The sequence below is a fragment of the Hyposmocoma kahamanoa genome, unplaced genomic scaffold, assembly GCF_003589595.1.
Source record: "Hyposmocoma kahamanoa isolate Upper Pololo Valley unplaced genomic scaffold, ASM358959v1 66, whole genome shotgun sequence".
Classification (NCBI taxonomy): Eukaryota; Metazoa; Arthropoda; class Insecta; order Lepidoptera; family Cosmopterigidae; genus Hyposmocoma; species Hyposmocoma kahamanoa.
In genome coordinates, this window is record NW_020653854.1 from 1,856,067 (window position 1) to 1,869,572 (window position 13,506).

The 13,506-nt window shown below is 37.9% G+C and overlaps 1 protein-coding gene across 1 annotated transcript; it reads right to left on the reverse strand.

Moving 5' to 3' along the window:
* Nucleotides 1-78: 78 nt before the first annotated feature.
* LOC113231944 (pyruvate kinase-like) lies at nt 79-13,209 on the reverse strand. Its single transcript, XM_026466498.1, has 5 exons — nt 13,115-13,209; nt 8,067-8,309; nt 6,599-6,821; nt 3,964-4,153; nt 79-229 (listed from the first exon to the last, which is right to left on the reverse strand). Exons 1-5 carry the CDS (start codon nt 13,154-13,156, stop codon nt 88-90), a joined length of 840 nt encoding a protein of 279 aa, XP_026322283.1. The 5' UTR covers nt 13,157-13,209; the 3' UTR covers nt 79-87.
* Between the last annotated feature and the right edge of the window lie 297 nt (nt 13,210-13,506).

The window sequence follows — 13,506 nt, forward strand, 5'->3', positions numbered from 1 at the left end:
ATATAATTAATTAGTATCATTTTCCAAACGAACTCCTAAGTTAGCAGCGTTGTCATGATCAATCAATTCAGCTTTACCCGTTTCAGGCTAACTTGCCTTTTTTGGTTTTCCTTCATCTTTACCTTTGGTATCGTTTTCTGTATCACCATTTCTATCTATTGTTTTATGGTTTTTTTCATCATCGTCATTATCTTCCTTTTTAGTTGCAAAACTATATTCTTCTGGACATCTGTAAGCAATTATGATCAATCAATTACGTCAAGCAAAAAATACTTCGGCAGCAATTTTTAATGAAGCAAAACGATTATATAGCAGCCATATTAAAAAATGGCGAATAAAACTTTTGATTCCAAATTATGATTAAGCACACATAAACACCCCCGTATGCCAATTTTCAGCCGAATCGAACCAAGTTTTTCGTCGGCCCACATTTTGAATTCGTCATCTTGATTTTTTTTAACCCAGGCAATTGACCAGTATTACCCTCTATGACATTCCTTTGAGCACCTACTACCTATCTCTATAGTCTCCGTGATAAACGACTTTGAATTTTGTATGGCGGCCATCTTGTTACTTGAATTCCGATCATTTTTTCATTCTGGCGAAAATTGTCCAGTGTGTACCTCATAAAAAGGCACAAATATTCTCGCCATATATTATAGTTTTTGCAGGCCGTTGATCACTCTTTTATATTTTCCACATTCAGGTCCTCTCATATTGGATTCTTTGCTTTGGATCGTATCCGCGTACAATGACATAAATATGTTTTTTCCACCATATCGGGAAGTATGCGTTCTATTTCTATCAGTGAGTAAACTTGTAGCTTTATATATAGGTTATTATTATGTAGGGGAAACCGCTAGTATGACTCAATTAAACAAATCGATTCATTCAATTAATTAATCGATTTGTAGTTGGCATTACAATTGACCTTCACTAAACCGTCTAAGGTCGGGTCAGTGACTTGTTTGTTTACATTTTGTTGAAAATGGATTGAAACGAAGTATACATGCAATATGAAACAGTGTAGGGGAGAGCGGGGCTGAACGTTCTGATTTTCAAATAACTTGCAGGTTTATACTGAAAATGAAGAATTTGATTTTCAACATGTGGAAATGTTGAACAAATGTTTATCGGTTTTTGGTAATAGTATAGTACTTCTACAATAATAATATAATGTCAATAGTCTTTTTGATAGAGGCTAATTTTTGACAAATTTCGGAGCGGAACATTCAGCCCCGCTTTGGGGCGCGTTGTTCCGCCTTTGAGGCAAATTGTTCCGCCTGGATTATGACAGAATAACAAAGATTTTCTTAAATAAAACCACCTATTTTATAATATTGTACGTACGTAATGTTTATATTATGCACAACTAACTTAAAAAAAACAACTACATTCTTATTCATCAGTAATATTATTCAACGCTCATTTCTTCATCTGAATCACAGTTAAGACACTCATAAGTGACTCTATCATCTTGTTTAAATATTTGACATGAGCCCGTTTGTAGTTTGGCATCCTTAAAGAAAAATGGTCATAAAAATATTAAGTATGATTGCAGGTCAATTGGGGAAGTTGTTCCTAGGAACAACCAGCCTTTCGAGGGAGAACTTATAGCCCCAAATTACGTTTTTATACGAAGACTGACATACCGGCAAAGTAATAGAATCAATCAAAAAAATACTCAAACAATAAGATTCCTTACTAATGTCACTACAATTAAGAAAAGTTACGTCTGAATCGGCCCATAATAAACAAAGACAGACCAAAAAATTTAAACAAGAAAAATTTACTTACGTGATGTTTTGACAGCTCCACGCACGTAGCTACACACATAGCCACACGTCGTCGCTAGAGTAACTGAAATGGCAGCCGACAAGACGCATCACCTGACGCTTTAACGACGCGCATCACATATTCCTTGCAAAGTTATTGCTGTGAGAACAACTTACCCCGGGAACTACCAGACCCGGTCTCCCCTTATATCAGTGCCTCCAGTGAAAAAGGGAATAACTCAAAATTGGCACTTTTCAGGAGAGGCAAAAACCATACTTTTATTGATTATTGGTAGTTCGAATTAATATTAGTACTTTTTATGATTTTTAGCTTTAGGTGTACATCTAAGCTTTCATTTAACGGGTATTGGTTAAACATTCAGTCATATTTTCTATATATTCTTTAAGTTTTTTTCGAGTTGCGTCCTTGTTTTTGAATGCTTAACGGTAATAATATGTCTTATGTTAACAAACTTTAAAACATAATTCGATTTATTCCCTTAACTGCGACTGTTCTATGATTACATAGGGCGCACTATAAGTTTCCTGAACTGGCCACTTACATAAACAATTTTTAAAAAGTGATTACAACATTTGAAAATGGATCTCTTTGGCTGTAGAATACAGTTTGATTCATCGGACTGTTACTTGTTCTTACATTGTGGCGTCATTTTAGAAATTGGTTGTCTACATCACCATGGATTTAACTCGTGAAAATGTTCGTAGTATGATTTTCTACGACTTAACAGTATAAGTGTAATTTAACTGCTTAGCAGAGTTTCGCTCGGTTTCAACCTGCTTTTGGCAGTCAAGCACCATGCAAGACGACTATTTATAGCTGGTTTGCAGCATTCAAACGCGGTCGTGTGAATCTCAGTGACGAATTTCGTGATGGTCGCCCGTCCACTGCTGTGAACAACAAAAACATGGATGCTGTGCGCCGTTTGATTAAAACAGACAGGCTTGTGACATACCATGAGATTCGGGCATGTTAGGCATAGGCATGAGTCAAATACAATCAATACTACACAAACATTTGGGTGTGAAAGAGCTGTGCTCTCGGTGGATCGCACATAATTTGACTGAGGCTCAAAAAACGGATCGCGTCACTTGGTGCAATGTCATGTTTGCTAGATTCAACGAAGAGGCGTCAGATTTGGTGCAGGACATAGTAACAGGACGATACATGGATTTATAGTTACGATCCCAAAACAAAGCAGCAATCGAGCGTATGGGTCTTTCGAGATGAGCCGAAACAAACCAAAGTGGCGCGCGTGCAAAGTGCTCTAAGGGGATGATTGTTTTTTTTTAATAAAATTGGACACGTGGCTCCTGCTGCTTTGAAGAATCGTTCTATCGTGAATAGTGATTGGTACACGACCATTTGCTTGCCGAAAGTTATTGACAAACTCCGAAAAATAACGGAAACGCCGTATTATCTTGCACCACGATAATGCCAGTTCTCACATAGCCAGGCAGACAAATGAATTTTTGAAGGTGAACAACGTTGACTTTATGAGCCATCCCGCGTACAGTCCCGACCTGGCACCTTGTGACTTTTGACTAACGGAGAATATTTTGAGAAACAATAAATTCATTTCTGACCATTTATAATATTATTATAATATTACTTACAGTGCGCCCCACGTATAACAATACATATGATACTAACCACATTCATAAATAAAAGGAATAAAACGACAAGTTTTCTGTTGCGAAGTATTAACCAATAGCAACACGATATGGTTGCGGGTACGACCAATCGTGTCCAGTGGAACAAACGGAATGCTCAGTTATACTTTTATGTACATTGTGGAATAAGGCAATAGTCGCTTTTAGTCCTATTTTTTTTGCTAGTCATTATGGTACAATACGAAGTGTCTTTATGTAAAAATATATTTGTACTTATTCGTTAAACTTGCATATATTTTTTGAGTTGAGACCACTTGTACCTTTAAACTCGTAAAAAATGCCCGATAACTAAAATTATGCCTTTAAAACAGTGAGTTATGCCCTTAGTGCAATAAGAAACACGACGTTAGGAGACTGCTAGCGAGATGTCCTATTGATATGTTATGTAATCGATCACGCTGAAGCCAGTGGTGCATTAAAAACAAAAGGGCATAACTCGTCTTATTCCGTTTCTCACTGGACGCACTGATATATTAATAACCATTAAGATACTTACTGTAACATATGTCTGCCACTTGTAGTAACTTTAAAGATCCTGACCATATCACAATATGTGATACCTTCGATTGATCTCTGTAATGTCACGTACATATCACCGTGTATGAGGTAACCTCTCGATATTGCAAAGTCCAGAGCATAGACTGCGCGGCTATGTACTGTTTTGGCCCAATGTCTGTCCGGTTGACCTGAAAGTATGATATAACAATGTTAAAACATTATTTCTGCGGTAAAAAAAAATTAAAAATGGAAATTTTGTAGGCATGTATTTAAATGATCATTTTAAATTTGCAAAAGCAGCAGACAAAAATCTAAACGGCCATCTTTTTTAATGATTGGGACTTTTTGTCTGAGACATAAAAAATAATTCAATGTATACTTCAATCTGTTCTGAGGTGATTTGTATAAAATAACTTTGACAAATGAGCATTAAAAATCCTGAAATTTTTTCAGGTTTTTTTCAGAAAAATTCACTTCTGGCACTCGCCGGCCGTTGGCACCCTGGCTTCTCTCGCTCGGCTTGTGCTGCTTCTTCATATACTAACGTTTTTTTTATTCACCGAGGGAATCTGCTTACAGATACCCCGGCCCAGCGGGGGCGGCGCCGGGGTTATGTGGGACTGGGCTGAACCTTGAAGGGAATCAGCCCGACTGCACCAAACCCCCGGGGTCTTCCTACTCTCCGCTGCAGGTGGAGGTAAGGGTACGCTATCGCTCGTCCTTGCCTCCACCAGCGGCTGGCCGCGCCCAGCGCAGCCCCGAGGTTCATGTACTAACCTAACCTATTGAATGGAGGGCGCAACCAAAATTTGACCTATATGAAGAGGATCGAATATTATTTGTGACTTTCAAATATTAATTTAGTATGCTTAAACTTAATGATGGTGTTACCTTGAATGCAGTTTATTTACAATTTATCCATAGATCAACTACTAGAAAGAAGTTAATAATATACATAAGTATATATCAAACGTAACTCCTCCGTGGCCGAACAGTTACCACGCCGGAATGCCACGTAGAGGTCCAATGTTCGATTCCCGGGCTGGGAGAAGTGAAAGTCAAAGCCAAAGATTATTTATTTCATAGGTAAAATAAATTTACACTTGAAAACGCTGACCTCCCTGAGAAGAACGAGCAAGAAACTCTAGGGATTGCTCTTTTCAAATAAACTTAAATGCTATGCGATACGCTTTGAATCAAATTTGTTTGGATTCTGGAGCCGTGTCGTCTTGCCATACATCTTTATCTAACACGTAGTCTTCAATTTTGTAATATGATTTTTGGATCAAAATATTTTTAATGTAGTTTTTAAACTTAGGAAATGATAAACTTCATATATGCTCCAGAATCATACAGTTCCCCATAAAAGAGTTGTTTACCTTGGTTAAACGAAATCGTGATACCATGAGTTTGGACTTAGCTCTAAGGTTAATATTATGGATATCTTCTTTCTTATTAAAATTATGTATATGTAAATACTCGTACTGCCTACATTTATTTCTTTCGTGAGTTTGGGTGTAATGTGTGGTTGTCTATGTGTGTGTCCATGGTACCCGCGACACAGGGTTTCCCCACTGCAGGATTATGTTGAGTGTGTGCGTTAGATCGCATTTATTCGACACGAGCATTTCATCGCCTCACCCCGCGAGGCCCCCGAGCGGAGTCCGCGTTGCCGCGACCGCGTGCGTCTGTCATGGCAAAATACACTCTATTTAGCTCTTACGTTTTAACTTAAATAAGCGTCCCGGGCACGCGGGCGGGTCTGGCTTGAATTTGATCTATGCGGCGGCCCGTGCAGTCGGTTATATTATTCAACTTAAATGTTGTTGCCTAGTAAATAGAACTCAGATTCGCCATTAATGTACGTGAAAGTGTGGGCGTTCGCCGCGCGGCGACCGCGCGAAGCTTTCTCCTCGTGTGACTGGGCGATTATTATTTTAAATTATTGTAGAAAACATCGTTTATTTAAAAAAGTGAACATTTACAATAGATCAATTATATCTCTGAGGATCAAATAATATCATCCCAATTCTGTACTCGACACAACTAATCAAAGCTAGATATTAACTGCTGGTGATGACTTGATTCTGACATTTTCATTTATCTGTCACACTTATCCCTGACAACTTCGTGTCTGTATTTGCGAAGACAAAGACCTGCCACCACTACTGTTCAGTAAGCCTGAAGGTTGGGAACAATCCGTGGTTAGTTATATATAAAAGTTAATATGTATTACTTAGAGCAGTTTATCTACGTGCAATTACTGCAAGATATTGAAATTGTCTTAAGAGGTTTGATTATTATTATTTTTTATAATATCAAGTGACGGAACGGACAAGTCGCGCGCCTGATGGTAAGCTACACGCCTGTCCATAACAGTTGCAGTACCACTCAGAGTTTTAAATCGCAAAGATCTGAGGGGCACCTTCCCTGGGCCCATCACCCTGAGACATAAGTTGACAAGTCTCATGTGACTGTGATTTCACCAGCTCCTGTACCCTTCGAAATTGGAATACAGTGGCAATACTGCTTGCCGGCAGACATAGGTAAGGCAGCAGTACTTCCCTGGATATCTTTCACAAGGAGCTCGACTGCTACTAATTATGTAAATATTGTATGATTTACGGCTTTACCAGTAAACATAAGCGGTATGATGTTCCTGTACGTGAACAAGAATCTTGTTGTCCTTGGGTTAGTGCTAACGGTGATAATCAACGCCGAAGGCCGTAACCACAACAAAGCCTTCGCAGTTCGGCCAGATACAGTCGGCATGATAATTACTCGTGCGTCTATAATATTCGCAACCATTGCTGCGGACATCAATGCAGCTTCTGCGTTATTCACTGGTACTTTTATCTGAAAAATATTACTTGTAGTAGTAAAAAAACTAAATAATAGTAACCATCGTATTGCAATACGCATTGACTTACAATTATATGGACGTCGGGTCCGCGCTAAAAAGTGTCCGAACTTATAGGGCGTTAAAATCGTATACAGAGCGTCATTCACGCTTTAGTCTTCGTTTGTTCGACTGACAGCGAAGCAAGCAAAATTAGACAGTACTGCGATGACATTACAATTTAAATTCAACGTTTTAGCTTTTTCATATTCCTTGAAATGTCACTACGTTTAAATAGGTTGACTTGGGACATTTTTTTCGTGGTTTTTGTATTAGACCCGTCGTCCATTTATTTGTAAGTCAATGGCAATACGTGATAATTATTAATTAGTTATTTGTGTTTTGGCGAGTAGGTATTTATTTTATCAGTGATTGTGATTTTGTCAATATAGTTATAAATTATGGCTCATTAAGTTCAATTTACAGTGTCTCTATTAGCTCCTCACCGTTATTTATTTATTAAGGATTGCACAATACAATAAATACTTATTAATTAACAGATAGTTGCAATTTCATAGCAACCACAACATGCACTTAAAAATATACATTGCAATGTACAAAAAAAATCTCTACCCATAAAATGAAACTAAAGTTAACAATAATTATAATAATAATAATTTAAATCCAATAAATTAATTGACTAAACTAGACTACAACAATGTTCTTTCCTTAAATTTGTATAGTGTATCACAAAATATGTCAACAGTTTCATCTTCACCGGACACTTGGTTATGTAAACTAGTCAGGCGGGGGACTGGCGAATGCTTTCCTACATTCGTTGTACAGAAACGGACATGGAATCAAGTCCAAGTCCACGTCAAGGCGGACGTGGAGGTACTCGCAAACTAAATTTGTTAAGAATAGACGGGCAGTCTATCATCCCGTTCATAGTTTTATGTAAGAAACAAAGTATTTCTGCTACCATTCAAAGTTTGCATGCCAAAGTGCTCAAGCCGGGCATTACATAACAGTTTACGTCATGAGTCAGGTACGTCAGGTGTCGTAGTAACCTTCTTTAGACTCTTTTGATTTAAGTCTTTGTTCTATAAGATAACAGTCGTCTTCCAATAAATTTTTTTTTTTTTTAAAGTATGTACTAATCAATTACCGTTATTTATGATATTTTTTTTCTTATTTTAAGTCGCGTCTTAGCAATTCCTAGTATTGTTTCTTTATAATTGAAAATAAAAATTGTTGTCTACCTCGGTACTAAGTCTCCAAAATTGACTTTTCTTAAAAATCAACGGTTCCACTGTACAACATATTTCGTTCAAAGTTTTTACAGCTTTTATAGCATAATTTATATCGAAAGCTTTTAACAGCATAAATCCGGTAACTCCATCAAAAAGCGCGTTAGTCACATCTGCTATTTCGTTGCATACTAATTCTCCAGTTTGTACGGTATTTGACAGGACTCCGCCTGACAAAAATAGTGGTTTGCCAACCTGTAACACATTTTGCAATATGTATAATTATGTATTGCCAAATTTTTAATTCTCGAATAATAATGAACAAATATTATACAAAGAAAAGTTAAAAACCCTACTTAAAGGTATAATAAATAACACAAGTAGTGCAACTCCCGTCTATTCTACGCCGCAATGTCTACACATCGTTCGGAGCGTATGGTTGTCACATTACTATTATACTTGTACCTACAGGTTGTAAACATAATTGGAAAAGAAAAAGGTATTAATTCCCGTACTCTCGTGCTGCATTGAAATAACTTTTTTCTACTCCTGAATTTTGAACTGTCAATTATAATTTCATAAACCATATCACAAAAGCGCTCTTTTTTCCGAATCAAAATTTTGTCTGTGACACTCCCTACTGAAAACTAACACGGTTATCACACATTAAAAGTAACGGGAATTACTCGCGAAGTATTTTAGTCGGAAGCAGTCAGACTAGTTTCGACCATAATCTCTGCGCGCGCGCCGATGACGCAGTCCGCAGCGGGGAACTCGGGAGGCTGATACGTTGCGTCAGCGCGTCCTGGAACTCTTCTTCGCTACTGCTGTCCGTAGGATTGTTGCCGAGAACAGTCCAGCGCACAGAGCTCACCACGTCGTTACCACTAACATCTCGTCCTCAACCCCTGAAGAAGACCATCGATTATGGTCGAAACTAGTCGGACCGCTTCCGACTAAAATACTACGCGAGTAAGTCCCGTTACTTTTATATTATAACTCCCTACTGTATTTAAACAATTCATTAAATTTCAAAAAACAGTGAAAACAGTTCCCAAGTTCACCGCTAGATGGCATTGGCGTAGAAAACTCAATTTCTGAATCGCGGTGTTAAAATTTTCCCTAAGCTAATCACCTCTTCTCTTACTAGTTTGTAACAATAGTCCCCATGATCACCGCTAGATGGCATTGGCGTAGAAAGCGCAATTCCAGGAACGGAAGGAAAGGAAGCGGTTACAGGAACTCCTCTGAGCGAGTGTCTTTTTGTAACATTCGCACCCACCAGGACTTGTCGCGGGCTCTGCGCCGCGCTGGCATCCAACGGGACGAATATCTTTTATTGGACACCATTGTATTATAAGCCAGATTGTAAGCTGTTGTACAATAAACCACATCTTCACCAAGTTTCGTCGTTTGATTTCTGGACGTAGTAAGGGGCACCAGCTAGCCGAGCGAATCTCTACCACCCTGTACACCCCCAAAATATCTAAAAACGCTCACAGTCTTTGGATTGGCATAAAGGCTTTGTAACTGGGTCTTAAACCTATATCACTTATAAAAAAAATATAGGTTAAAATATAAAAAAGCGGTACTCAGCCAATGTTTGGCCTTTGTTTGAGTTTTTGTCATGGATTGTTAGCAAAATATTGACTCTGTTTAGAAAAAGTATTGTATGCAATCATTACATACTGAGGTCTTAAAATCTCGTACCTATTACCACTATTACTTAGTCCACTCGGCAGCAACGATTGCTTAAAATAGGTACTATTGTCAAATGCAGTACAGTATCAGGTTATATATATTGCACATCGGTAAAACTCGGAATCTACGAATATATCCGAACGCTGTTGTCGTGTATATATGTTACCGTGTTATTTACTGATGTGGTTATGACAACGAAAAAAGAAACTTTATTATTAACGTTGTCAATGACTCTGACGTTAGATATCATCGAGTATACGAGGGGCGTTCAATGTGTTCTCGGTATAGGTATGAAATAATAGGCAAACAATTCTAAATAAAATTTATTTTTCAATATAGTCTCCCATAGCCTCAATACACTTATTTGATCGGGCAAATAACTGTTCGATGCCCTCGAAAAAATATTTTTCCTCTTTGCCTGAAAAATGTTCATTAATTGCGTCCTTCAACTCTTCATCGTCGGAAAAATGCTTACCCCGAAGATCTTTCTTTAGGTTTGGGAACAAAAAGTAATCACTGGGGGCCAGGTTAGGGCTGTAGGGTGGATGAGTGATTTCTTCAAATCCACAATCCCTCACAGCAGCCTTGGCAACGCGCCCTGTGTGAACCGGCGCGTTGTCGTGAAGAAGCAAGACACCAGCGGTCACTTTTCCAGGTCTTTTTTCCTTTATAGCGTCCTTCAAATTGCGTAGGCTGTTTGCGTAACCTGCGGCAGTAATACTTTGACCCATTTTTGTGTATTCGATAAGTAAAATTCCCTTAAAATCCCAAAACAATGTGGCCATGAGTTTTCCGGCGGTTGGGCAGACTTTAAACTTCTTCGGTGGGTCTGTTCCTTTTTTATGCCACTGCATGGACTCTTGCATACTCTCAGGATCATAGTGATGAACCCACGTTTCATCACCGGTGACAATGCGTTCAAAAATTCCACTCGGATTTTCGCTACAGAGCTCCATAAACCCCTTACTGCACTCAACTCGAACTTGTTTCTGAAGCGGTGTGAGCATTCGCGGCACCCATCTTGCACTGACTTTTGAAAGATTCAGATGTTCATGAAGGATAGTGTGAATGATACCCACGGATAACTTAGTCTATTCTGCTAATGTTTTCACTCTGATACGGGCATCTTCCAATACAAGTTTCTCGACAATTTTGACGTTTTCTTCAGAAGTGGCATTTACCGGCCCTCCAGCACGGGAATCGTCTTCAATACTCTCTCTACCCTGTTTAAATTCACTAGACCACTTCTGAATAGTAGATAATGAAGGAGCAGAATCTTGATTAACAGCCACCATTTCTTCATGAATAACTTTTTGAGTCTTTCCTTGTTTTGTAAGGAATTTAATCACTGCGCGGTGCTCGATTTTCGTCAACATTGTGGCGTCTGTCATTGTAGTTGTCTTCTCGTATTGATAACTGGAATACCAATGATGACAATTACATGAAATTTTATATTTATACCCTAAAGAGTGTCTTTAACTAATGAGGTAATTAATTTACTCTTATTATTAGTTAATCACCCCGATACGGAGAATACATTATAATCAGAAATAGAGACGAAATGTCATTTAATATTTTTTGATTCTGCCAAATCAATACGGTGACAACTGAGCTCCGATTGGCCAGCTCGAATTCGAAACAATTGACGGATGTCGTCAATTGTTTCACTTCAAATCGATCAGTTTATTTTCAGCTTTGCCATAATGAACGAAAATTTAAAAATTATATATTTAATATTTAATTACCAATGAAATGTGATTCAGTTTGTTTTGTAATTAGATGTTTTGCTATTTTTCCCACACCACCTTATGGGCCTCCCATTGTTCGAGATATTATTTTTATTACAATAAATATACTCGTAGAATATTTTTGGAATATACGGAGATGTACAACACAGGTCAGTTGTTGGCGATGTACTATTTCAGATTTCTAATTTGTGATTTCAGCGCAAACGAGTTTTTTTTAAATTTTGTTTTTATTTATTTGCATTTCACATGTAATCTTAAATGTTATAGTACTCAAACTAAGAACTATGCTAGGAACTACATGTGAGACCCTGTAAGGGCGTAGCAAAATACGTTTATGATATAGTATACATTTAAACCATGGTAATATAAATTAGAGTTTTATCGTATTATATACATAAATTTTTTACTACTATTGTTATTTTTTTACACTTTTACTCTACGCTGTGGAATTCACTACCCAAATGTTGTAATTACTTTTTAAATATTGTTTATGTAAGTGGCCAGTTCTGGAAACCTATAGTACGCCCTATCTAATCATAGAACAGTCGCAGTTATGGGAATAAGTCAAATTATGTTTTAAAGTTTGTTAACATAACAACTCGAAAAAAACTTAAAAAATATATAGAAAATATGACTGAACGATAGATAGATAGGTTTTGTCATTTATTTACTTACAAAACTTCTAAGCACATGTCACAAATATTATAGCGCATTTTAAGGTCGGCCCCCGGATTATTTTCGAAATGGTCCAACATCGCCTCTTCTATGTCAGGATCACGAACACCTTCTAGCCTATCATCACCCGGCATTGAGCCAGTAGTTTGACCCCTCAAAACCATATTTCGAAAGCAGGCTCTCGGCTTTTTAGTCTACCATCAATAAATGTTTCGCGGTTAACGCCCGCGGGCGTGGTCTAAGCTTCCGTCTGCTTCTCCCACGCACAGCATCATTTTACAATATTCGGAATTATTTAGAAATGCCATTACTATGATTATTCCGAAACTGTTGAATACAAGGCGTAGAAGAACAACACGAGATATCAATGACAATTCTGTCATCAGTCATGTCAAGTCGGTCATTCGACCGACAGAGTCGATAGCCATTTCTTTTTATTACTCAAAAACAAATCTTATTGTATAAAAATGTTAATAACTTCAAATTAAGTGGTTGTGTCAGGTTAGTGATGTTAGAGCACGATTTTATTACGGATATCGACTAATTTTCTTAATTTTTTAAAATAAAATAATTTAATTAGTCACGATTTGATAGTAACTCTCTACGACGTTGAATTTCCACTGCAGCTTTTGGGTTACACCCTGTATAATCAACGCCTGACCAAGAGCAAAACCTTGACAAGTCATCTATTTGGCTTTTTCGAATATTATTACAATCACATCGCGGATTAACTTGGTACCATCTATGGACCACCGTTACGAATCAAAATAAGCATCCGAATAAACGGAGTTACGAGTGCGACATTTCCTTGTATGAGAGTGGGTATCTGCACTAGTATAATATTATATTATCTATGCTTATACTATGCCCAGGCTATGCTTAAAATGTTCCAGCTGCATATAAAATTAGTAGAGTCAAATAGCATGCATGTAGTACCTGTTGACATCTAGCCGCAATACTTTTTTGTATGCTAGACATACGGAATGTGTTTTCCTCACTCAGCTCCCATTGAAGGTATTCTCTCGCCAATACAAGTCCATCGCATTCCTGTGTAATATAAATGTGTTAAATTATTTGATCGAAAATATACAATAGGTGGAATGACAGCCCAGTTACACGAGAAGAAACTTTTCGCGCGGCCGCCCAATTACCGACGCCTTCGTGTACATTAATGGCAAATCTGAATTCTATTTACTAGTGGATATAAACATTAAAATTCTTCCGAATAATACAACCGCCCGGCCGCCGCGCGGGCCGCGTCGTAGGCCAAATTCAAGCCAGTCTCATCCGCGTCCCCGGGACGCTCATTTAAGTTAAAACGTAATAGT

Bases quoted from the DNA above. Each gene is read 5' to 3' on its own strand.
- LOC113231944 (XM_026466498.1), bottom strand. From the start codon at position 13,156: ATGTCTAGCATACAAAAAAGTATTGCGGCTAGATGTCAACAG. The intron at 6,822-8,066 runs GTAGACAACAAT...AATATTTTTCAG, and splicing joins TTTGGAGACTTAGTACCGAG to ATAAAAGTACCAGTGAATAA. The intron at 230-3,963 runs GTAAGTATCTTA...AATTGCTTACAG, and splicing joins AGTGGCAGACATATGTTACA to ATGTCCAGAAGAATATAGTT.